The 20357-nt window shown below is 37.8% G+C and overlaps 3 protein-coding genes across 4 annotated transcripts; 2 read left to right on the top strand and 1 right to left on the bottom strand.

Annotated features, from left to right (window-relative positions):
• Positions 1-1664: 1664 nt before the first annotated feature.
• LOC127368546 (uncharacterized) lies at positions 1665-2782 on the bottom strand. Its single transcript, XM_051409464.1, has 2 exons — positions 2132-2782; positions 1665-1993 (listed from the first exon to the last, which is right to left on the bottom strand). Exons 1-2 carry the CDS (start codon positions 2704-2706, stop codon positions 1909-1911), a joined length of 660 nt encoding a protein of 219 aa, XP_051265424.1. The 5' UTR covers positions 2707-2782; the 3' UTR covers positions 1665-1908.
• A 7362-nt stretch (positions 2783-10144) lies between these two features.
• LOC127368531 (trace amine-associated receptor 1-like) lies at positions 10145-20352 on the top strand. Its single transcript, XM_051409448.1, has 2 exons — positions 10145-10222; positions 17750-20352. Exon 2 carries the CDS (start codon positions 17861-17863, stop codon positions 18845-18847), a length of 987 nt encoding a protein of 328 aa, XP_051265408.1. The 5' UTR covers positions 10145-10222; positions 17750-17860; the 3' UTR covers positions 18848-20352.
• LOC127368534 (trace amine-associated receptor 1-like) lies at positions 10147-11436 on the top strand. 2 transcript variants are annotated; one of them, XM_051409450.1, is made up of 2 exons: positions 10147-10197; positions 10321-11436. In XM_051409450.1, exon 2 carries the CDS (start codon positions 10333-10335, stop codon positions 11317-11319), a length of 987 nt encoding a protein of 328 aa, XP_051265410.1. In that variant the 5' UTR covers positions 10147-10197; positions 10321-10332; the 3' UTR covers positions 11320-11436. The 2 variants fall into 2 exon arrangements, with proteins under 2 accessions (XP_051265410.1, XP_051265409.1); XM_051409449.1 differs by having other exon boundaries at positions 10308-11436.
• Positions 20353-20357: the final 5 nt, after the last annotated feature.

Here is a 20357-nt window from a genome sequence, read left to right as displayed (position 1 = left end):
ACGTAGAAACTCCATTAAAACTCTCAAATATTCCTCATCTTTCAGACATTTAAGCTATCATTCAACTTTCAAATCCAATTTAAACTTCCCACAATATTAAGTTTTTTTGTCAATTAGAAACCCCCTTCAAACCCACTCACCTCCAATCTCTTCCCATGCATTCATACATTCACTCAGAAACTTTGAAATGTTCACAACAAATAGCATCTTCTCACATTAATTCAGCCATTTCAAATCTTTCATACTTTTGACACAATCGCAGTTCAAAATTCATAAAACTTTCAGGCCTTCTGAGACTTTTCCTTTAGTGTGTATTGTACATAATGTTCAGAGTTAGGGTTAGAGGGGGGGATGAGAATTGTAATCGTCCAAAAATGATCTTATCTTATCAATTTTCTCTCAGAGTTACAAGTTTCACTCCACATACATCATTTATACATCAAACGTAGTGCCGGTCACAGACATGTAACTGCTGAAGCAAACAGACTTCCACTTCGGCTTTATGAGCTTCCAAGCGACAGGAGCACTAACAAACTGCTGCATGAATTTCTATATTAAGTGGAAGAAGAAATTTCAGGAGTGACGCAGAAGCAGCCACTTCTTCCAACAGCCAGTGTGGTCACATTTTTAGCTCTACACACACAAATCTCACCAAATGTGGTCAGTGGGCTCTCGTCTTGCTGAAAGCATATCCACCTTGGTATTATGAGTTCCGGTCTGGGCGCTAGAAGCATAATCATGGCAGGTGTGCCTCAGTAAAAGTCTCTATGAAAAGAAGCCTCTGACCCAGGAGACACACACCAGGTACCATCGCCATGGCAACCCTTAATTGCAGTTGGGAACACAGCTGATTGAGATATGGTGAAGGGTGTAACGATGACCTAGGTATTCTTCAAGATTAAAAGAAAAAAAATGTAATCTTCTTATATTCAAGATCAAGACCACTTTATGACGTTTATTCAGCTGTTCATTGTAATTTAATTATTTATCTTTCTAACTAGAATACTACTTCATCTTATACAAATTAAATCCAGCAGTTCATGTTACCTCACAGCCATAGTAAAGCTATGGAATATATTTTACGTTCTTAGTCCCTTTGCCCCTTTTCCAAGTATTCTAACTCCTTTCTACACTTTGTCAATTTATATCTAATCATTCAGTTGGAAACTATATTAAACCTTATGAAATACATTACATAGTTTATAGACAGGGTCAATTTTCACAAAATCAGAACCCCGAAGGCATTTTGTGATTATTTATATTATACAACATTTCTACGGGTATTAAGGGGTGCTGAATCCAAATCTGCTGTATATGAAGCTCAAAAATGTCCCAAAATGCCTCAAAATTGAGAAATTCAAAATGGCCACCACCGCCAGGCTGAAATCTATTTTTCAGTATATCTTTTTGACTAAACAAGGTACAAACATGAATTAAATGTGCTTTTGTAAGTTTTCCTACATGGGCAATTCAATGCCATATTCAGATTTGAGATGTAATGTGAAGAAACTGCTTAGATATTGCAAAAATAGTTGTTTTTAACTATGAACTATTATTAACTAATTAATATTTAAGTTATTATTATTAATATTATTACTATTATTGTTGATATTATCAGGCTACATTTACTTTTTTTGTATTTTGTTTTGAGGTCAAATGTACAAACAAATACAAAAAGATACAAACTTTAATTAAATGTTCACAGGTTTTCACACATGGGGAATTTAACATCCTGTCCTGATTTAGATCAAGTGTCAATAATCAGCTTGAAAATCACACATGTATAGAGAAAAAGGTGGTCATTAGTGATAAAGAAGTTGTCAATCAAATAAGATCCAAAAGCAGGAAGATCCATGGCTCATGGTGATATTCATTGAACTATATCCCAGTAGAAGTTACAGTGACAGCTTATTCACAGTCCTCTTCAATGTTCTGGCAAGTGTTGTCAAGTTTCCTGCAGTTGCATGCGTCTATACATTCCATGCGACTCTTTCTGAATAGAACAGATTAAATTGAATAGAAAGATTACAACCAGTACAAGTACAGGTACATTGGAATACTCTACCAGTCTATCATATTTGTACATTCTTGTACACAATGATCAACATCAGCTAATTCCCTATACACATACCTGCAGCTGCAGCGTTGGCTGAGGCATCCCTTGGTACACCCACATGAAGTGAACTCCCTGCAGGCTTTAGGCATAGGTGGCAGAGACATTAGCCGTGGCACTAATTGACCTTCCTTGTGTATCCATCCCATTTCATCCACTGGAGGAAGATCAGGATGTGGCAGGTGAGCTTGGTTCCAGATTGTCGCTTGATAGTGTGAACGCATGATATGAAACTTCACTGCATCTGAGGTTGGAGGCAGAGTCTCTTGTGGACAACCTTTGCAAAACAACTTCACTCTTGCTTTGTTGCATGTATCAACCTCAGGCACACCATACATCTTACAGATGAATTTCTCTGTTGAATTTACAATATCTTCTGTGAGAGGGCCCTTCCCAAGGCCAGTAAGATCAGTGTGATGTTGCTCGAACACCTGCCAGGCTGTTTTCTTTCCGTGACCGCTGAACTGAGACACACTATCACAGCCAGTGATGGCATGGAAGGCAAGCAGTGTGTCCACTTGATCATCAGAGAGTAACTTGCGAATGTCATGTACTGGAAAATACTCTGGATACTTTGATGTCCCGGCTTTCATGTAGAGATGGGTACATCCAATTCTGTCATGATGTGCTAGAAGTAGAAGAAGCACGGCTGTGTCACGCGCTGACACAACTATTGTGTCCATAGGAGCCTGGATGCAGTGCAAAATCAGTCGTGTATCAGCCTCCTCATGGTCAGCACTCAGAGAGGAGATTTCAAGTTCTGGATCTGATGACTTGACAGTGGTCGCTTCAGCAAACCCACCTGATACTACAACGACTGGCTCATATTCTGGGCTGTGTTCTATCAGATGGTTTGAGAGTAGTCGAGCGAGATCTGCTTTGTTTTCTTCCAGTGCCATGAAGCTCGACCAGTCTGCTGGAAGTGGAACAGAGTCATTCACGATCTCTCTGCGTACTGGTCGGTGGCGCTGTTTACGCTTCTTTCTTGTGCCTGTTTTGATGGATTCGTCATGGTACCTGTCGAAGACTACATCAACCCTCTGGTACTTCTCTGCCATCTTCATCACTGTGTCAGCAAACTTGTTGGCATAGTTGCCTAATGTTGTGATGTCAGGCGGCTTCCCAAGTGCCATTACAAGTGCTTGGCCATCAATAAGAAAGCAGCTGGGTTCCTGAAGGGGCACATCTGCAGTGGTTTGGATATGTTTTGTCAGTATATTTGCTAAAACAGATTTATTGGTGGAATGTAGACTGCCGTTAGTTGCGGCCAGAGATGGCGGGATGGGCATGAGTTCATGCTGGAGAATATTTTCCAGGTCTACCTTGCGACCTGCTCTGTAAGCTGTGATGAGCCTTTGTAGAATCTGCCTGTCCACTTTGATGATGTTTTGCTTGTTCTTGGAAAGTTGCACGACTTCATACAAAGAGGCAAATGTTTTGGCTTTGTTCTTTCGAATGGGTGACTTCAGATCCAAGTGCTGGTCACTATCTGGAGGTTCACACAGACGTTTGTCCACAAACACTTTCATTTGTGCCTGTCCAAGCTGTTCTGCACCAAGCAGAGATTGTTGAATCTGGGGTGTGACCACGTCCTTGTTGATTATGTTCTTGAGTGTGTCCCCACCATCTTGAAACACACCGTGCTCTTTTAATGATAGACATATTCTGCTTTCATCCACATCATCTCTTTCCATTCTACTCTTTGTGCACTCTGTGTGTGTGTACTCATTGTCTTCATCATCTGTTGTCAGTCTCAGCATCGCTGTTGTCTGAGAAGCTATGACTGTTCTCAGATTATACGACAGTGTCCATCTACTGAGGGATGTTGGTATCCTGGTGATACCTACTAGGCCTCCACTCTTTTTCCTGTAGCATTTAGCCACTCTGTACTTTGATCCGCTGAAACCTGATTGAAGCGTCGATCACTGCGTTTTACCACGAAGTTGCCTTTCTCAAACTCAAGGAGGATTTCTGGTGGGAGAGCAGACATCTCAGCCAGGTACACAGTACCTCATCTGGCGTAGTTTATATGATCGTACCTGAAGAAGAAGGGCAGCATACGTTTGAAAGCATACAGGTGGAGATCCCACAATCCATCACGTTGCGCTCTTGTGAAACAGAGTAGGATGCTGACCATAGTCATATAGTTCCACCAGAATGCAGCATTCGGGTCATCAACTGCAAGTGATGCAGAAAACTCTTTCATGGGCTGCTGGAATCGGTCTTTGGTCAGTTTGTCGACCAGTTGTGCGATGTGATCAGCATCTATGGACTGGCAGAGTCCATAGAGTTCAGCTCTCAGTGTAACATCAACCTCATCCAGATATGTGTAAAGCTGTGGGAGTAGTAGTTGCCAAAGAGCCTGCAGGGTAAGCTTGTGGGTCCTCATAGCACGTGCATACCCCTTTCCTGCCATGACATGCTGAGCAGCATTTGCTCCCAGAAGATCACACTTGACCCATAGCTCCCTCAGGCCAGAATCAACCATGTGTTGTCCTATCACACCCAGGAAGTTAATGGCAATGTGAAGGCTTCCAAGGCAAGGTATAAGCACGTCCTTGTATTCTTCTACTGACCACTTCAGTTCTAGCAACTTTGGATAAAGTGCCTCATCCACTGTCAGAATGACATGTTGTTGTTCCATTGATTTGGAGACATGGAGCACTCGCTTGACGACTGTGTTCAGTGTATCGAGTTCAGATGCAGGAGCCTGGATGATAGGTAGGTACCCTACTGTAGTTTTCTCTGGGTTGACTGTGCTTGCCTTTTGATTATACAATGTCCAGGAAGGCTTTGGTTTTTGAGATGTGCTGGACATGAAGGAGGCCATGTCTGTAGCTTGTGCTTTCTGTGCTGCGGGACATTGTTCAGATGACTGTGTGAAACAGTCTGCTGCTAATACACCACTGACTGGCCGCTCTGTGATTCCTCTCTTTGGTGCAGGTATGATATCAGTCATTGCCTTGGGGATGTTGAGGGTGTCTGACCTGGAGTAAAGATCAACTCCTTCAAGGAGATCACCTTCAGGTGGACCACGTTGCCAGGCAGCCACTTGAGTGGCATGGAATGTCCCTTTTCCGTCCAGAGTGTATTCGTTGATGTCAACATTGTCCGCTGAGAAATGAACAAAGCGTCCCGTTACCAGATTTTGTGGAATAACGGCACCATCATCCCCCATGGTCTCCAAGGTCGTCTTAGCCAGTTCAGTGTCAAGTTTGATTACCTCACGGTAACTCATAACATGACCTGCCTGGTGAAACATGTTCACCAACTCCTTTGAACGTGTAGCTTGATGAAGGGTACTGGCCAGTCCTATGTGCTTCGGAGTGAGGAACTTGTCTCCACTAGCTGTGTACATAAGATCCTGTGCAATGCTGAGGACTCTAAGCTGTCGTTTGGCTGTGTTCTTATCATAATCTTCAACGTCATCCTCCAGCAGGCGCTGACCACCTAGTAACAAGTTGAGGAACATGTACAGGCTGTTGGGTATGCTGTCTATTGCTCTGTTTTCACTGATGTCTATCCCCTCTTGTTTTGGATGTGAGATCATATCTCTTCGGATCTGCAATGCCACATGGACCATGTTCAGGAACATATCTTGATCCTTATGTTTGAATGTAGGAATAACTCTATGAATATTGGAGGTGTCGTCTTTCAACATTGTTGATACTGGAATATGCCGGTATTTGGATGGAACCAAGACAGTACGAGGTTCATTTCGAGGCTGATCATGCAGTACAACAAAGTCGTATATGCCCTCAAGACGATCAGCTATTTGTTCCTTGAAGGAGTTCCTTCGGCTTAGAAATCTAGATGGTATATCTAATTGAGCCTCATTAGCTAGTGTAGAGTACCGGTCCCACACATGTACAAGATCCAGAATATCAGCTTGATTTGCTGATTGTTCAAGTTCTTGGCAGATCCACTCTAATGGCATGTCTGTGCTCGGAAGTGACTCCATGCGTTTGATCCTACGTTCAAACCTGGTCTTGCAAGTCATGTGATAACTTCCTTCTGCAGCTATAAGATCATTTACACAAGCTAGTCGCACTCTTAAGAATGAATCACACTTTGCTGCTCGTAGGATTCTGCTGCTGAATTCCATTTCTTGTATGAAATGTAGTTTTTCTTTCTGATCTTGTTGGCAAAAGATACACTGCTTCCAATCTATTGGAGGTATTTTGCTCCGTAGAGTAACATTTTGCGGAGTTGGGGTGGATGCAGATGAACTTGGTTTGGTATCTTTTTTCAATTCTGCCTTCAATTTCCTTTCTATTTCACGTTTATTCATGTATTTTGCTCGGCAGTCCTTATGCCATAAGAATTGCTGAGGCAAGTCTCCTTGAAGTATCTCAGTAAGTCGACTGGTTGCATCTCGGAAGTTGTCATGGTGTAATTTCATCCGGAGCTGTGTTACAGTGTCAGCTGACTGGAAGCCATCCTTACTAACTGTCATGAGATTTTTCTTATTGTCTTCCTGGCATATGATGCATAACTGTGGCTCAGATGACATTAAGCTTTCTTGAGTATAGTCTATTTCTTCAGCCATGGTTTTTGTCGCCAATTGACTAATTCAGACCTACAAGAAAGAGTGAGTTTTCTTAGAATACGAATGCAAAGTCTAAGACAGTGGTTCCCAACCTGTGGGCCGCCGAGGTATTGCAGGTGGGCTGTGGGAGGCCTTTCAATAGACAAAAAAAAAAATCATGAAGGATTACTAAAAGGGATTGAATGGTTCAAGTAGAACAATACCCGAAGAGATTTACATTCAAATAAATTAAATGAAATACATTTAAACAGTCTTTCCACCAATCAGTCAGTGTAAAAGCAAGTGTGTTAAGTTTACTGACTTTGATGCTATCTAGCCAATCGCGTTAGCATGCTAATCGCACTAGCGTGCTAATTGCACTGACCCACTTTTGCACCAAAAAGTTTGGGTGGGCTGTGGAAGATTTTCAGAATTTAATTTGGGCCTCAGCAGTCAAAAGGTTGGGAACCTCTGCACATCGATATGTATTGCTCATTGAGCCAGTAATGTTAGCTAGCCACTAACATTATCTAATCCTAGCAACTAAAATGAGCTATTTAGGCTTCTTTTAGTGATCAAAAATGCTAAAATATATACTGCAATTATTTGAACTACATAGATAGATATATAGATAGAAATGTTATTGATCCCCTTGGGATGTTTATGAAAACATGTCACATTATGAAAATATACACTGGACATGACTTTACCTGTTAGCTGTCTTATGTTTCCGATCAGCCGTTCTGAGAAGTGTGAGAAAGGCTAAGCTTGGGGGTGGGGTGGGGTGATATTGGGGAGGGCAAAGGTTGGGGAGTGCATTACAGCACATTTGACACATTTTACCTCAACACAAAATACAACTAAGTAAAAGTAGCCTGATAATATTAAGAATAATAACTTAATTATTAATTAGTTCATAATAGTTCATAGTTAAAAACAACTATTTTTGCAATATCTAAGCAGTTTCTTCACATTACATCTCAAATCTGAATATGGCATTGAATTGCCCATGTAGGAAAACTTACAAAAGCACATTTAGTTCATGTTTGTACCTTGTTTAGTCAAAAGATATACTGAAAAATAGATTTCAGCCTGGCGGTGGCGGCCATTTTGAATTTCTCAATTTTGAGGGAAATTTGGGACATTTTTGAGCTTCATATACAGCAGATTTGGATTCAGCACCCCTTAATACCCCTAGAAATGTTGTATAATATAAATAATCACAAAATGCCTCCAGCACTTTAAATAAGCACATTTTCAGAAATTCTGCCTAGACTATTAGTCTCATTTATAGTAATGGAATACACCTTCAGCTGATACAAATGAAATCCAGCAGTTTAGCTTAGCCCACAGTAAAGCAATGCATCTCTTTTGCCATTTTCCAGTTATTCAAACTCCTTTCTACACTTTGTTAACTTACATCTAATCATTCAGTTGGGAACTACATTGAAACCTTATGACATACTCTAGCTAAGATACAACACACTAACCCCTGGACAACATGCTAACACTAAGCTGAACAGACTAACTTACAAAATAAACAGTAAAACAACAAGGAAAAACTTACAGCTTCCATGGTTGAAGTGGACTGTCACCTAGACTACAGGTGGTGCTGTGATTCTCTATGATGTCATAGATAAATGGACAAAAAGGCTGTATACAAATGAGGCATGTGTAGGAGCAGTGTTTTCTGTGGGAGACAATATCTCCCTTTGGCGTGGACTTTGTTTTTTCATTTTTCTGACCTTTTACTTTCACAAAAAATAAAAAATGTAACCAATAATACGCTAGTTTAGCCTTAATTCATTTTTGTAATTTATTTATTTTATAGTCTGCATAGAAAAATTCTCGCCCTTAAACAAATGTAGTTGAATACCCCGTCTGTTTGTACCTTGCTCACACTGTAACACACACACACACACACACACACACACACACACTGTTCTTCTCAGAGCTTTTTTTCCTGCATTTGGAGCCACATGGTTCTCTTATTTGTGGTTTATGAGTGGGCTCTGGGAAAGGGTGAGCTGTGGTACTGTGGATTGAGCAAAGGTGGAGTCTGGTGTAACTGGAGGAAGGGTGAGATTGGTTCTGTGGCTGGATCAAGTGCGGGCTCTGTGTGTGCTGGTGATGAGCAGAAAATCTGTTCCATAAAACAGCTTATCATCAGAAAAACTAATATCACAATTGTCCGAAATTGTCCACGCTTTCTTTTCTGATTCTTCTACAGGACGGATTTTGACTGCATATTCATTTTGCGAGCAAAATGCCCAAAAGAAAAATTGAAATAAATAAATAAATAAAATAATAATTACAGACATGCATAGGGAATTAATATTGTAATAGGCCTATGTAACAACCAATTTGTGTTTTTTAGTAAATACATATATAGAATAATGTAGTGTAGATTATAGCAGTTAACATAAATTTCACCTCCTGTTCTTGATCTTAATTCTTAATTAATGTGCAACTTTTAGTTCCTACTAGTGGCATCATGTTTTTTTTCAAAAAAAGACACTTACCAGGGATTTCTCATTAAAACCTAACTAAAAAAAAAACTAGTTTCTTTCTCATCATGCACCACAGTATCCTGGAACAGAAAAAAACTTTGTGCTATAACATACAGCAAGTTTTACTTACTTGTTCTAAATAAAACTTCTCTGTTACTGTTACCTTTCTGCATGTGTCTGGTGCCTACTGTCAGTCATTTCTAAAGCTTTAGCTCTGCCAAATAGTTTAACCTATTCTTTGCTACATTTATATAGGTTGTATGTGGCTTATTAGGAATAAAAAAAATTAAAATAAAGCTATGTTAATATGTTAATATATAAGTTGCAACATCTGGCTTTAGGTCAGCTGTCTATCATGTAAGATTTTGTTAATGTTGTAGTCACATTAGTGTATTAATATATACATTTAATGCCACTATATTAGGTATACCTAGCTACCTGAACTGCCTAAATAATAATGTCTAATGCAGCCACAACTTTGCAATAAACTCAGACTTCATGAAGTTTAAAATGTTTAGTTTTTGTTGAAACTATTTTGTACAGGTGTTACATCATACAGAGAGGTATTTCTAATATTTTGTCCAGACTATTTGTATCAAGGAGTATGTTTGACTATGTTTGTTTTTAAGGAGAAGCATTTTGGTTTTGGCCTTTTTGGTTTATTGCCAAGGAGAATGTCTGTAGTTCTGTGCTTTGTATTGTAGGTGGAAACAATATCTATTTTATTAATGTCCTATTATCAAAATGAAATGATTCATTTGATAAACTTTTGGAGATGATTACACACACACACACACACACACACACACACACACACACACACACACACACACACACACACACACACACACACAAACACCTAAACACACACAGTTGGTGTACAACTGTTTTGGATCTCATACAACAGAATGTAAACCCAACTCTGATTGGATCACCAAAATGTGTCTGGTTCAGGATATATGGATTGATAAATACTGAACCAAGTCCTTCACAGTGACAGGACACACAACACGGTCCTTGCATGGACTGTACTGAGGTGTTACTAGGTAAGCAAAAAAGCTTAATGGAAAGGTTATTTTTTCTTTAAAGATTGTTGTTGTTACAGTTGTACATGCATGCTGAACAAAATATCTTTTAAATGTTCCTAATATTTTAGAATATTATTGCAGAAAACGAGAAGCATGGAACCAAAGTTGACTGCCAACGGGACTTACACCATAAATGAAATACATCCCTGCTATGAATCAGATAATACAAATTACGTATTGACAAGTAACCCTTCCATAATATGTCTATCAGTATATATTTTCCTTGGCTCATTGTCTGTTGCCACAATATGTGGAAATCTTCTTGTAATAATCTCCGTCATTTACTTCAAACAGCTCCACACTCCTACCAACTACATCATCCTGTCTCTGGCTGTGGCTGACCTGCTTGTAGGAGTTGTAGTTTTTCCTTTCAGCATGGCATTCTCTGTAACCTCATGTCTGTTTAATGAGAATTTATTTTGTAAAATACGAGATGGCTTCGATATATCACTGTGCACATCTTCTATTCTGAACTTGTGTTGTATTTCCATAGACAGATATTATGCAGTGTGTCAGCCTCTGGCATACAGAACTAAGATAAATGTTCACATAACTGTGATAATGATCCTGGTGAGCTGGAGTGTTTCTGTTCTAGTTGCAATTGGCATCATAATTGGAGGATTCAGTCAAGGATCATGTGAAGAAATGTGCTCAGTTCATATTGTAATATCAAACACTATGGGGCCTGTTTTTTCATTTTACCTCCCAGCAATTATAATGCTCTGTATCTATCTGAAGATTTTCCTTGTTGCTCAGAAACAGGTGAACAGCATCCAGAGCACAAAGTCTGGTGCAACTGTCAGTAAGATGGAGAGAAAGGCCACCAAAACTCTCGCTATAGTTATGGGAGTTTTTCTCTTATGTATGACTCCTCACTTTCTTTATCTTGTTTTTCTGCCATTAGCTCATGAAACCCCTCCACTTCCTATGATTGAAACACTTAACTGGTTTACATTGTCAAATTCCATGCTGAATCCCTTTATATATGCTTTCTTTTACAGCTGGTTTCGGTCAGCCTTTAAAATGATCATTTCTGGAAAAATATTTCAAGGTGACTTTGCTAACTCAAGACTGTTCTGATTATTATTATTTTTACAAATTATGAAACAATCTCAATTTATTACTGAAGCCTCTATATTACCTACCTTAATCTAGAGTTTAAATTTTAACATGCCAATAAACATTTCAATGCTGAAATATGAATTTCTATGCCTATACTTTGTGTGCATTTTTATGTAGCCAATATAAATAACAATTAGAATTGTTACAATTACAATGCAGTGTTAGAAGATTTTACAAGAATACTTAAACAACAGTAACTAAAAAGCCAAAAAACATTGCTAAATCACAAGGCTACAAAAGGAGGAAATTAATAGTTTGGACTGAAATTCATTACATCATTACTTTTTAATAAAGGTTTGTTTCGAAAGGTTTTTGTGATTGATGGTGCAACCATCATACTGGTTTACATAGTATACCATATAATCCTCAAACAGATAGGTATTATTAGATAACTATTAGATTTTAAGTTTGTGCCGCTCGAGTGGCAACCTGTTGAAACAGCTTGCATTACTTTCTGTGTCTGTGTAATTCAGTAACAAATATCATTATATCACTAATATGGTTTACTGAAGCCATCATGCTTGACTTTGCACAACTGAAATACATAAAAGATTCCTTCCACACATGATCACCATTTTTCAAGTCCGTCTTAACACAAAAATAAAAGGCCTGTATGTTATTTGAAAGTGATATTGGTTGCAGTATCATTTTGCCTCTCTCTGCTGTCTGTGTAGTATGTTCTACATGGCCAAAATCCATAATTGCTGCAACACTGTACTCTAAAGTACATTTAGCCCCCTGTACTGTACAATGAATCCAAACAGTGAACACAATAACTGGAGGAAGTTTGGGTAAAATTTGAGATTTGGATTAATTCTGAGCATTTTATTTCCTGTGAATGATATGAGTTTGCCTGATATTTTTAGGAACATTTTATGCAATTATCTGTTGTCATGTATTTTCTTAGATTTTAACATATATATATCATATATCATAAATACTTAATAGACTTCTTTTTGACGAAGTCTTTGTTTTCTTCTCATTGTTCTCTTAGCTCTTTGGTTGTTTTAACTGTTTCTCAGAGAGTGAAGGCTCTGTGACTATAGCTTGTGTTCAGATCAAACTATTTCATTTAGTTTTATTGACATAAATTAATGAAATGCTGAGATATAGACCTACTGTATATATTTTTAAAGTCAAAATAACAGGGCCTCGTAACCCCCTGTGAAGCTTTGGTGACCCATAGTGGGGGTCCCGATCCCCAGGTTGGTGACCAGAAACTGCTATAAACTAACCAACTGAAAGCCTTATCTTGAGGCTTTCTTTGTTGTGGACTACTGTAGAAACATGGTGGACTCCATGGAAGAGGACCCGTTCCCTCTTTAGATAAAACAGCTCATTCTAAGGTTACAAAACATAACGATTCTTATTTTCAGGTGATTATACACTAATGAAAATATACCTTTTAATATCATGTTCCATTTTTGCCAATAGATCCTCCTTAAATGTTACACATCGGACCTTTAAGACTTGTAAAACTGCTGAAGAAATAAAGTACTCAAAACAGCTTAAAACCACAACTTTTTCTGCACATTGGTAACAAAATAATGTATGAATATCTAAATACATTACACTGTTTTGAAAATGGTAAGCAGCAAATATAGGAACACAACACAGATATAATGTAAAGAAAGCTTTTTGGTGTAGTTTTTTAAAAATTTTGTTTAAAGGTCTAGTGTTTAACATTTAGAAGGATATATTGGCAGAAAAGGAATATAATGTTCATAGTTATGTTTTCATTAGTGTATAATCACCTGACAGTAGGAATCGTTTTGTTTTTGTTACCTTAGAATGAGCTGTTTTATCTAAAAATGTCACGGGTTGCCTTTCGTGGAGTTCACCATGTTTAACTTCCATACATGTTTCTACAGTAACCCAGAACAGACTAACCAAACACTAGCTGTACATAGGGCCTTTTGCGTTTCTCCTACAGAATTCACAGACCGTTATTCCCAGGTTCTAAAATACAGGTTCCAGCCGTGTTCAGTTAGTTGCAATCTCCAACTTCCCCTCTAGATGCCACTAAATCTTACACACTGGTCCTGTAAGTACTTCAAATTACAGTTAGTCCGTAAGAGTTCAGTCCTGGGTGATTTGATGCACGGCATCGGGAGAAATTTGGGGTTCAGCTCAAGGATACTTTGACATGTGGTACCATGAGCTGGGGATCAAACCCACAACCTTCCGATTAAGGAGCAGCCTGCTCTGCCTCTGAGCCACAGCCGCCCCTGAGGTTAGGCAATAATTAAGAATTTTTCCATAATTTTGTTTGCAACTTCTATCTTGTGAGATTCACTGTGACCTCACCAGCTAATAAGGCAAAATGGCAAACATTCACTGTCATTAGCAACCTATTTTCTAGAACCTATTATTTGATAAGGCATAATTGGTAAGTTCAGTTTGCTCACAAACACTAGTACATTGAAGTGTAGTAAATGCTGACTTTTTTGCACATGCAGTTAATACATTGGTATGGTATTTTAAGGTAAAGTTAAGGGAGATACTGCAAAGAATGAACGGACAGATGCACCTACACTCAGTCAACCATTGGGATGGGTATCGTTTAAATTTAACTAATTTTAAATGTTAACAGAATTTTGGGGCGCCCTGGTAGCTCACCTGGTATCATGTACCAAGGATTAGTCCTTCTGCAGGGGCCATGGGTTAACTCCGACCTGTGGCCCTTTGCTGCGTGTCATGCCTTCTCTCTCTCTCTCTCTCTCTCTTTCTCTCTCTCTCTCTCTCTCTCTCTCTCTCTCTCTCTCTCTCTCTCTCTCTCTCCTCCTTTTCCGTCTATTTTGAGCCATCCTATTTGATAAAGGGGAAAAAGCCCCCTAAAAATATAGTAATTTAGCAAGTACAATGCCTATATGTTATCAATAGCCTGTAACACTAACAATCTGATATGGCCTCTTCATCAGTCCAGAGGACACTCTGAAACTGTGAATTCTTGAACAACAATTCAGACGATGCTTTGCCTATTTTGCACCCATATTGACAGCTAAACAATCTGCTAGCTAATGGTTACTTATAATCATTAACTCGTGTATGTATAAATTGTCGGTGTGGGCTCTAGGCTGCTAACATACATAACATATATGAGGTGGATACAGCAATGAGTTTTTTGAGTTGTAAACTGAATTATATGACTATACTGTGAAACACATCAATGCTGGTGTTAAAATTACTTATTACCAAATTTAAAAATGCATACCTTGTAATACAATGCTGAGATAACATTTATAAATTAAAAAAACAGTGTTAATGCTGACTCAGCATTCGCAATCACATGTTCTTCCACAGAAATCTTCTGCCGTGGTTTTTTTGGCACTCCTCCTTTTGGAACTCCTTCCACATTTTTCAACGTAGAAACTCCATTAAAACTCTCAAATATTCCTCATCTTTCAGACATTTAAGCTATCATTCAACTTTCAAATCCAATTTAAACTTCCCAGAATATTACATTTTTTTGTCAATTAGAAACCCCTTCAAACCCACTCACCTCCAATCTCTTCCCATGCATTCATACATTCACTCAGAAACTCCATTCAAACTTTGAAATGTTCACAACAAATAGCATCTTCTCACATTAATTCAGCCATTTCAAATCTTTCATACTTTTCACACAATCGCAGTTCAAAATTCATAAAACTTTCAGGCCTTCTGAGACTTTTCCTTTAGTGTGTATTGTACATAATGTTCAGAGTTAGGGTTAGAGGGGGGGATAAGAATTGTAATCGTCCAAAAATGATCTTATCTTATCAATTTTCTCTCAGAGTTACAAGTTTCACTCCACATACATAATTTATACATCAAACGTAGTGCCGGTCACAGACATGTAACTGCTGAAGCAAACAGACTTCCACTTTGGCTTTATGAGCTTCCAAGCGACAGGAGCACTAACAAACTGCTGCATGAATTTCTATATTAAGTGGAAGAAGAAATTTCAGGAGTGACGCAGAAGCAGCCACTTCTTCCAACAGCCAGTGTGGTCACATTTTTAGCTCTACACACACAAATCTCACCAAATGTTGTCAGTGGGCTCTCGTCTTGCTGAAAGCATATCCACCTTGGTATTATGAGTTCCGGTCTGGGTGCTAGAAGCATAATCATTGCAGGTGTGCCTCAGTAAAAGTCTCTATGAAAAGAAGCCTCTGACCCAGGAGACACACACCAGGTACCATCGCCATGGCAACCCTTAATTGCAGTTGGGAACACAGCTGATTGAGATATGGTGAAGGGTGTAACGATGACCTAGGTATTCTTCAAGATTAAAAGAAAAAAAATGTAATCTTCTTATATTCAAGATCAAGACCACTTTATGACGTTTATTCAGCTGTTCATTGTAATTTAATTATTTATCTTTCTAACTAGAATACTACTTCATCTTATACAAATTAAATCCAGCAGTTCATGTTACCTCACAGCCATAGTAAAGCTATGGAATATATTTTACGTTCTTAGTCCCTTTGCCCCTTTTCCAAGTATTCTAACTCCTTTCTACACTTTGTCAATTTATATCTAATCATTCAGTTGGAAACTATATTAAACCTTATGAAATACATTACATAGTTTAGTCTCATTTATAGTAATGGAATACACCTTCAGCTGATACAAATGAAATCCAGCAGTTTAGCTTAGCCCACAGTAAAGCAATGCATCTCTTTTGCCATTTTCCAGTTATTCAAACTCCTTTCTACACTTTGTTAACTTACATCTAATCATTCAGTTGGGAACTACATTGAAACCTTATGACATACTCTAGCTAAGATACAACACACTAACCCCTGGACAACATGCTAACACTAAGCTGAACAGACTAACTTACAAAATAAACAGTAAAACAACAAGGAAAAACTTACAGCTTCCATGGTTGAAGTGGACTGTCACCTAGACTACAGGTGGTGCTGTGATTCTCTATGATGTCATAGATAAATGGACAAAAAGGCTGTATACAAATGAGGCATGTGTAGGAGCAGTGTTTTCTGTGGGAGACAATATCTCCCTTTGGCGTGGACTTTGTTTTTTCACTTTTCTGACCTTTTACTTTCACAAAAAATAAAAAATGTAACCAATAATACGCTAGTTTAGCCTTAATTCATTTTTGTAATTTATTTATTTTATAGTCTGCATAGAAAAATTCTCGCCCTTAAACAAATGTAGTTGAATACCCCGTCTGTTTGTACCTTGCTCACACTGTAACACACACACACACACACACACACACACACACACACACACACACACACACACACTGTTCTTCTCAGAGCTTTTTTTCCTGCATTTGGAGCCACATGGTTCTCTTATTTGTGGTTTATGAGTGGGCTCTGGGAAAGGGTGAGCTGTGGTACTGTGGATTGAGTAAAGGTGGAGTCTGGTGTAACTGGAGGAAGGGTTGGAGATTGGTTCTGTGGCTGGATCAAGTGCGGGCTCTGTGTGTGCTGGTGATGAGCAGAAAATCTGTTCCATAAAACAGCTTATCATCAGGAAAACTAATATCACAATTGTCCAAAATTGTCCACGCTTTCTTTTCTGATTCTTCTACAGGACGGATTTTGGCTGCATATTCATTTTTTGAGCAAAATGCCCATAAGAAATTGAAATAAATAAATAAAATAATAATTACAGACATGCATAGGGAATTAATATTGTAATAGGCCTATGTAACAACCAATTTGTGTTTTTTAGTAAATACATATATAGAATAATGTAGTGTAGATTATAGCAGTTAACATAAATTTCACCTCCTGTTCTTGATCTTAATTCTTAATTAATGTGCAACTTTTAGTTCCTACTAGTGGCATCATGTTTTTTTCAAAAAAGACACTTACCAGGGATTTCTCATTAAAACCTAACTACAAAAAAAACTAGTTTCTTTCTCATCATGCACCACAGTATCCTGGAACAGAAAAAACCTTTGTGCTATAACATACAGTTTTACTTTGTATCCAGGAGTATGTTTGACTATGTTTGTTTTTAAGGAGAAGCATTTTGGTTTTGGCCTTTTTGGTTTATTGCCAAGGAGAATGTCTGTCGTTCTGTGCTTTGTATTGTAGGTGGAAACAATATCTATTTTATTAATGTCCTATTAAATGAAATGATTCATTTGATAAACTTTTGGAGATGATTACACACACACACACACACACACACACACACACACACACACACACACACCTAAACACACACAGTTGGTGTACAACTGTTTTGGATCTCATACAACAGAATGTAAACCCAACTCTGATTGGATCACCAAAATGTGTCTGGTTCAGGATACATGGATGATAAATACTGAACCAAGTCCTTCACAGTGACAGGACACACAACACGGTCCTTGCGTGGACTGTACTGAGGTGTTACTAGGTAAGCGAAAAAGCTTAATGGAAAGGTTATTTTTTTCTTTAAAGATTGTTGTGGTTACAGTTGTACATACATGCTGAACAAAATATCTTTTAAATGTACCTAATATTTTAGAATATTATTGCAGAAATCGAGAAGCATGGAACCAAAGTTGACTGCCAACGGGACTTACACCATCAATGAAATACATCCCTGCTATGAATCAGATAATACAAATTACGTATTGACAAGTAACCCTTCCATAATATGTCTATCAGTATATATTTTCCTTGGCTCATTGTCTGTTGTCACAATATGTGGAAATCTTCTTGTAATAATCTCCATCATTTATTTCAAACAGCTCCACACTCCTACCAACTACTTCATCCTGTCTCTGGCTGTGGCTGACCTGCTTGTAGGAGTTGTAGTTTTTCCTTTCAGCATGTCATTCTCTGTAACCTCATGTCTGTTTAATGAGAATTTATTTTGTAAAATACGAGATGGCTTCGATATATCACTGTGCACATCTTCTATTCTGAACTTGTGTTGTATTTCCATAGACAGATATTATGCAGTGTGTCAGCCTCTGGCATACAGAACTAAGATAAATGTTCATGTAACTGTGATAATGATCCTGGTGAGCTGGAGTGTTTCTGTTCTAGTTGCAATTGGCATCATAATTGGAGGATTCAGTCAAGGATCATGTGAAGAAATGTGCTCAGTTCATATTGTAATATCAAACACTATGGGGCCTGTTTTTTCATTTTACCTCCCAGCAATTATAATGCTCTGTATCTATCTGAAGATTTTTCTTGTTGCTCAGAAACAGGTGAACAGCATCCAGAGCACAAAGTCTGGTGCAACTGTCAGTAAGATGGAGAGAAAGGCCACCAAAACTCTCACTATAGTTATGGGAGTTTTTCTCTTATGTATGACTCCTCACTTTCTTTATCTTGTTTTTCTGCCATTAGCTCATGAAACCCCTCCACTTCCTATGATTGAAACACTTAACTGGCTTGCACTGTCAAATTCCATGCTGAATCCCTTTATATATGCTTTCTTTTACAGCTGGTTTCGGTCAGCCTTTAAAATGATCATTTCTGGAAAAATATTTCAATGTGACTTTGCTAACTCAAGACTGTTCTGATTATTATTATTTTTTTTTTTTACAAATTTTGAAACAATCTCAATTTATTACTGAAGCCTCTATATTACCTACCTTAATCTAGAGTTTAAATTTTAACATGCCAATAAACATTTCAATGCTAAAATATGAATTTCTATGCCTATACTTTGTGTGCGTTTTTATATAGCCAATATAAATAACAATTAGAATTGTTACAATTACAATGCAGTGTTAGAAGATTTTACAAGAATACTTAAACAACAGTAACTAAAAAGCTAAAAAACATTGCTAAATCACAAGGCTACAAAAGGAGGAAATTAATAGTTTGGACTGAAATTCATTACATCATTACTTTTTAATAAAAGGTTTGTTTCGAAAGGTTTTTGTGATTGATGGTGCAACCATCATACTGGTTTACATAGTATACCATATAATCCTCAAACAGATAGGTATTATTAGATAACTATTAGATTTTAAGTTTGTGTCGCTCGAGTGGCAACCTGTTGAAACAGCTTGCATTACTTTCTGTGTCTGTGTAATTCAGTAACAAATATCATTATATCACTAATATGGTTTACTGAAGCCATCATGCTTGACTTTGCACAACTGAAAAACATAAAAGATTCCTTCCACACATGATCACCATTTTTCAAGTCCGTCTTAACACAAAAATAAAAGGCCTGTATGTTATTTGAAAGTGATATTGGTTGCTGTATCATTTCGCCTCTCTCTGCTGTCTGTGTAGTATGTTCTACATGGCCAAAATCCATAATTGCTGCAACACTGTACTCTAAAGTACATTTAGCCCCCTGTACTGTACAATGAATCCAAACAGTGAACACAATAACTGGAGGAAGTTTGGGTAAAATTTGAGATTTGGATTAATTCTGAGCATTTTATTTCCTGTGAATGATATGAGTTTTCCTGATATTTTTAGGAACATTTTATGCAATTATCTGTTGTCATGTATTTTCTTAGATTTTAACATATATATATCATATATCATAAATACTTAATAGACTTCTTTTTGACAAATTCTTTGTTTTCTTCTCATTGTTCTCTTAGCTCTTTGGTTGTTTTAACTGTTTCTCAGAGAGTGAAGGCTCTGTGACTATAGCTTGTGTTCAGATCAAACTATTTCATTTAGTTTTATTGACATAAATTAATGAAATGCTGAGATATAGACCTACTGTATATATTTTTAAAGTCAAAATAACAGGGCCTCGTAACCCCCTGTGAAGCTTTGGTGACCCATAGTGGGGGTCCCGATCCCCAGGTTGGTGACCAGAAACTGCTATAAACTAACCAACTGAAAGCCTTATCTTGAGGCTTTCTTTGTTGTGGACTACTGTAGAAACATGGTGGACTCCATGGAAGAGGACCCGTTCCCTCTTTAGATAAAACAGCTCATTCTAAGGTTACAAAACATAACGATTCTTATTTTCAGGTGATTATACACTAATGAAAATATACCTTTTAATATCATGTTCCATTTTTGCCAATAGATCCTCCTTAAATGTTACACATCGGA

This window comes from Dicentrarchus labrax, unplaced genomic scaffold (genome assembly GCF_905237075.1).
Source record: "Dicentrarchus labrax unplaced genomic scaffold, dlabrax2021, whole genome shotgun sequence".
NCBI classification, from domain to species: Eukaryota; Metazoa; Chordata; class Actinopteri; family Moronidae; genus Dicentrarchus; species Dicentrarchus labrax.
Note: the sequence above shows the minus strand (reverse complement) of the source record. Positions and strands in the feature narration are given on the sequence as shown.

Bases quoted from the DNA above. Each gene is read 5' to 3' on its own strand.
- LOC127368546 (XM_051409464.1), bottom strand. From the start codon at position 2,706: ATGAAAGCCGGGACATCAAAGTATCCAGAGTATTTTCCAGTACATGAC. The intron at 1,994-2,131 runs GTATGTGTATAG...TGTTCTATTCAG, and splicing joins AGCCAACGCTGCAGCTGCAG to AAAGAGTCGCATGGAATGTA.
- LOC127368534 (XM_051409450.1), top strand. From the start codon at position 10,333: ATGGAACCAAAGTTGACTGCCAACGGGACTTACACCATAAATGAAATA.
- LOC127368531 (XM_051409448.1), top strand. From the start codon at position 17,861: ATGGAACCAAAGTTGACTGCCAACGGGACTTACACCATCAATGAAATA.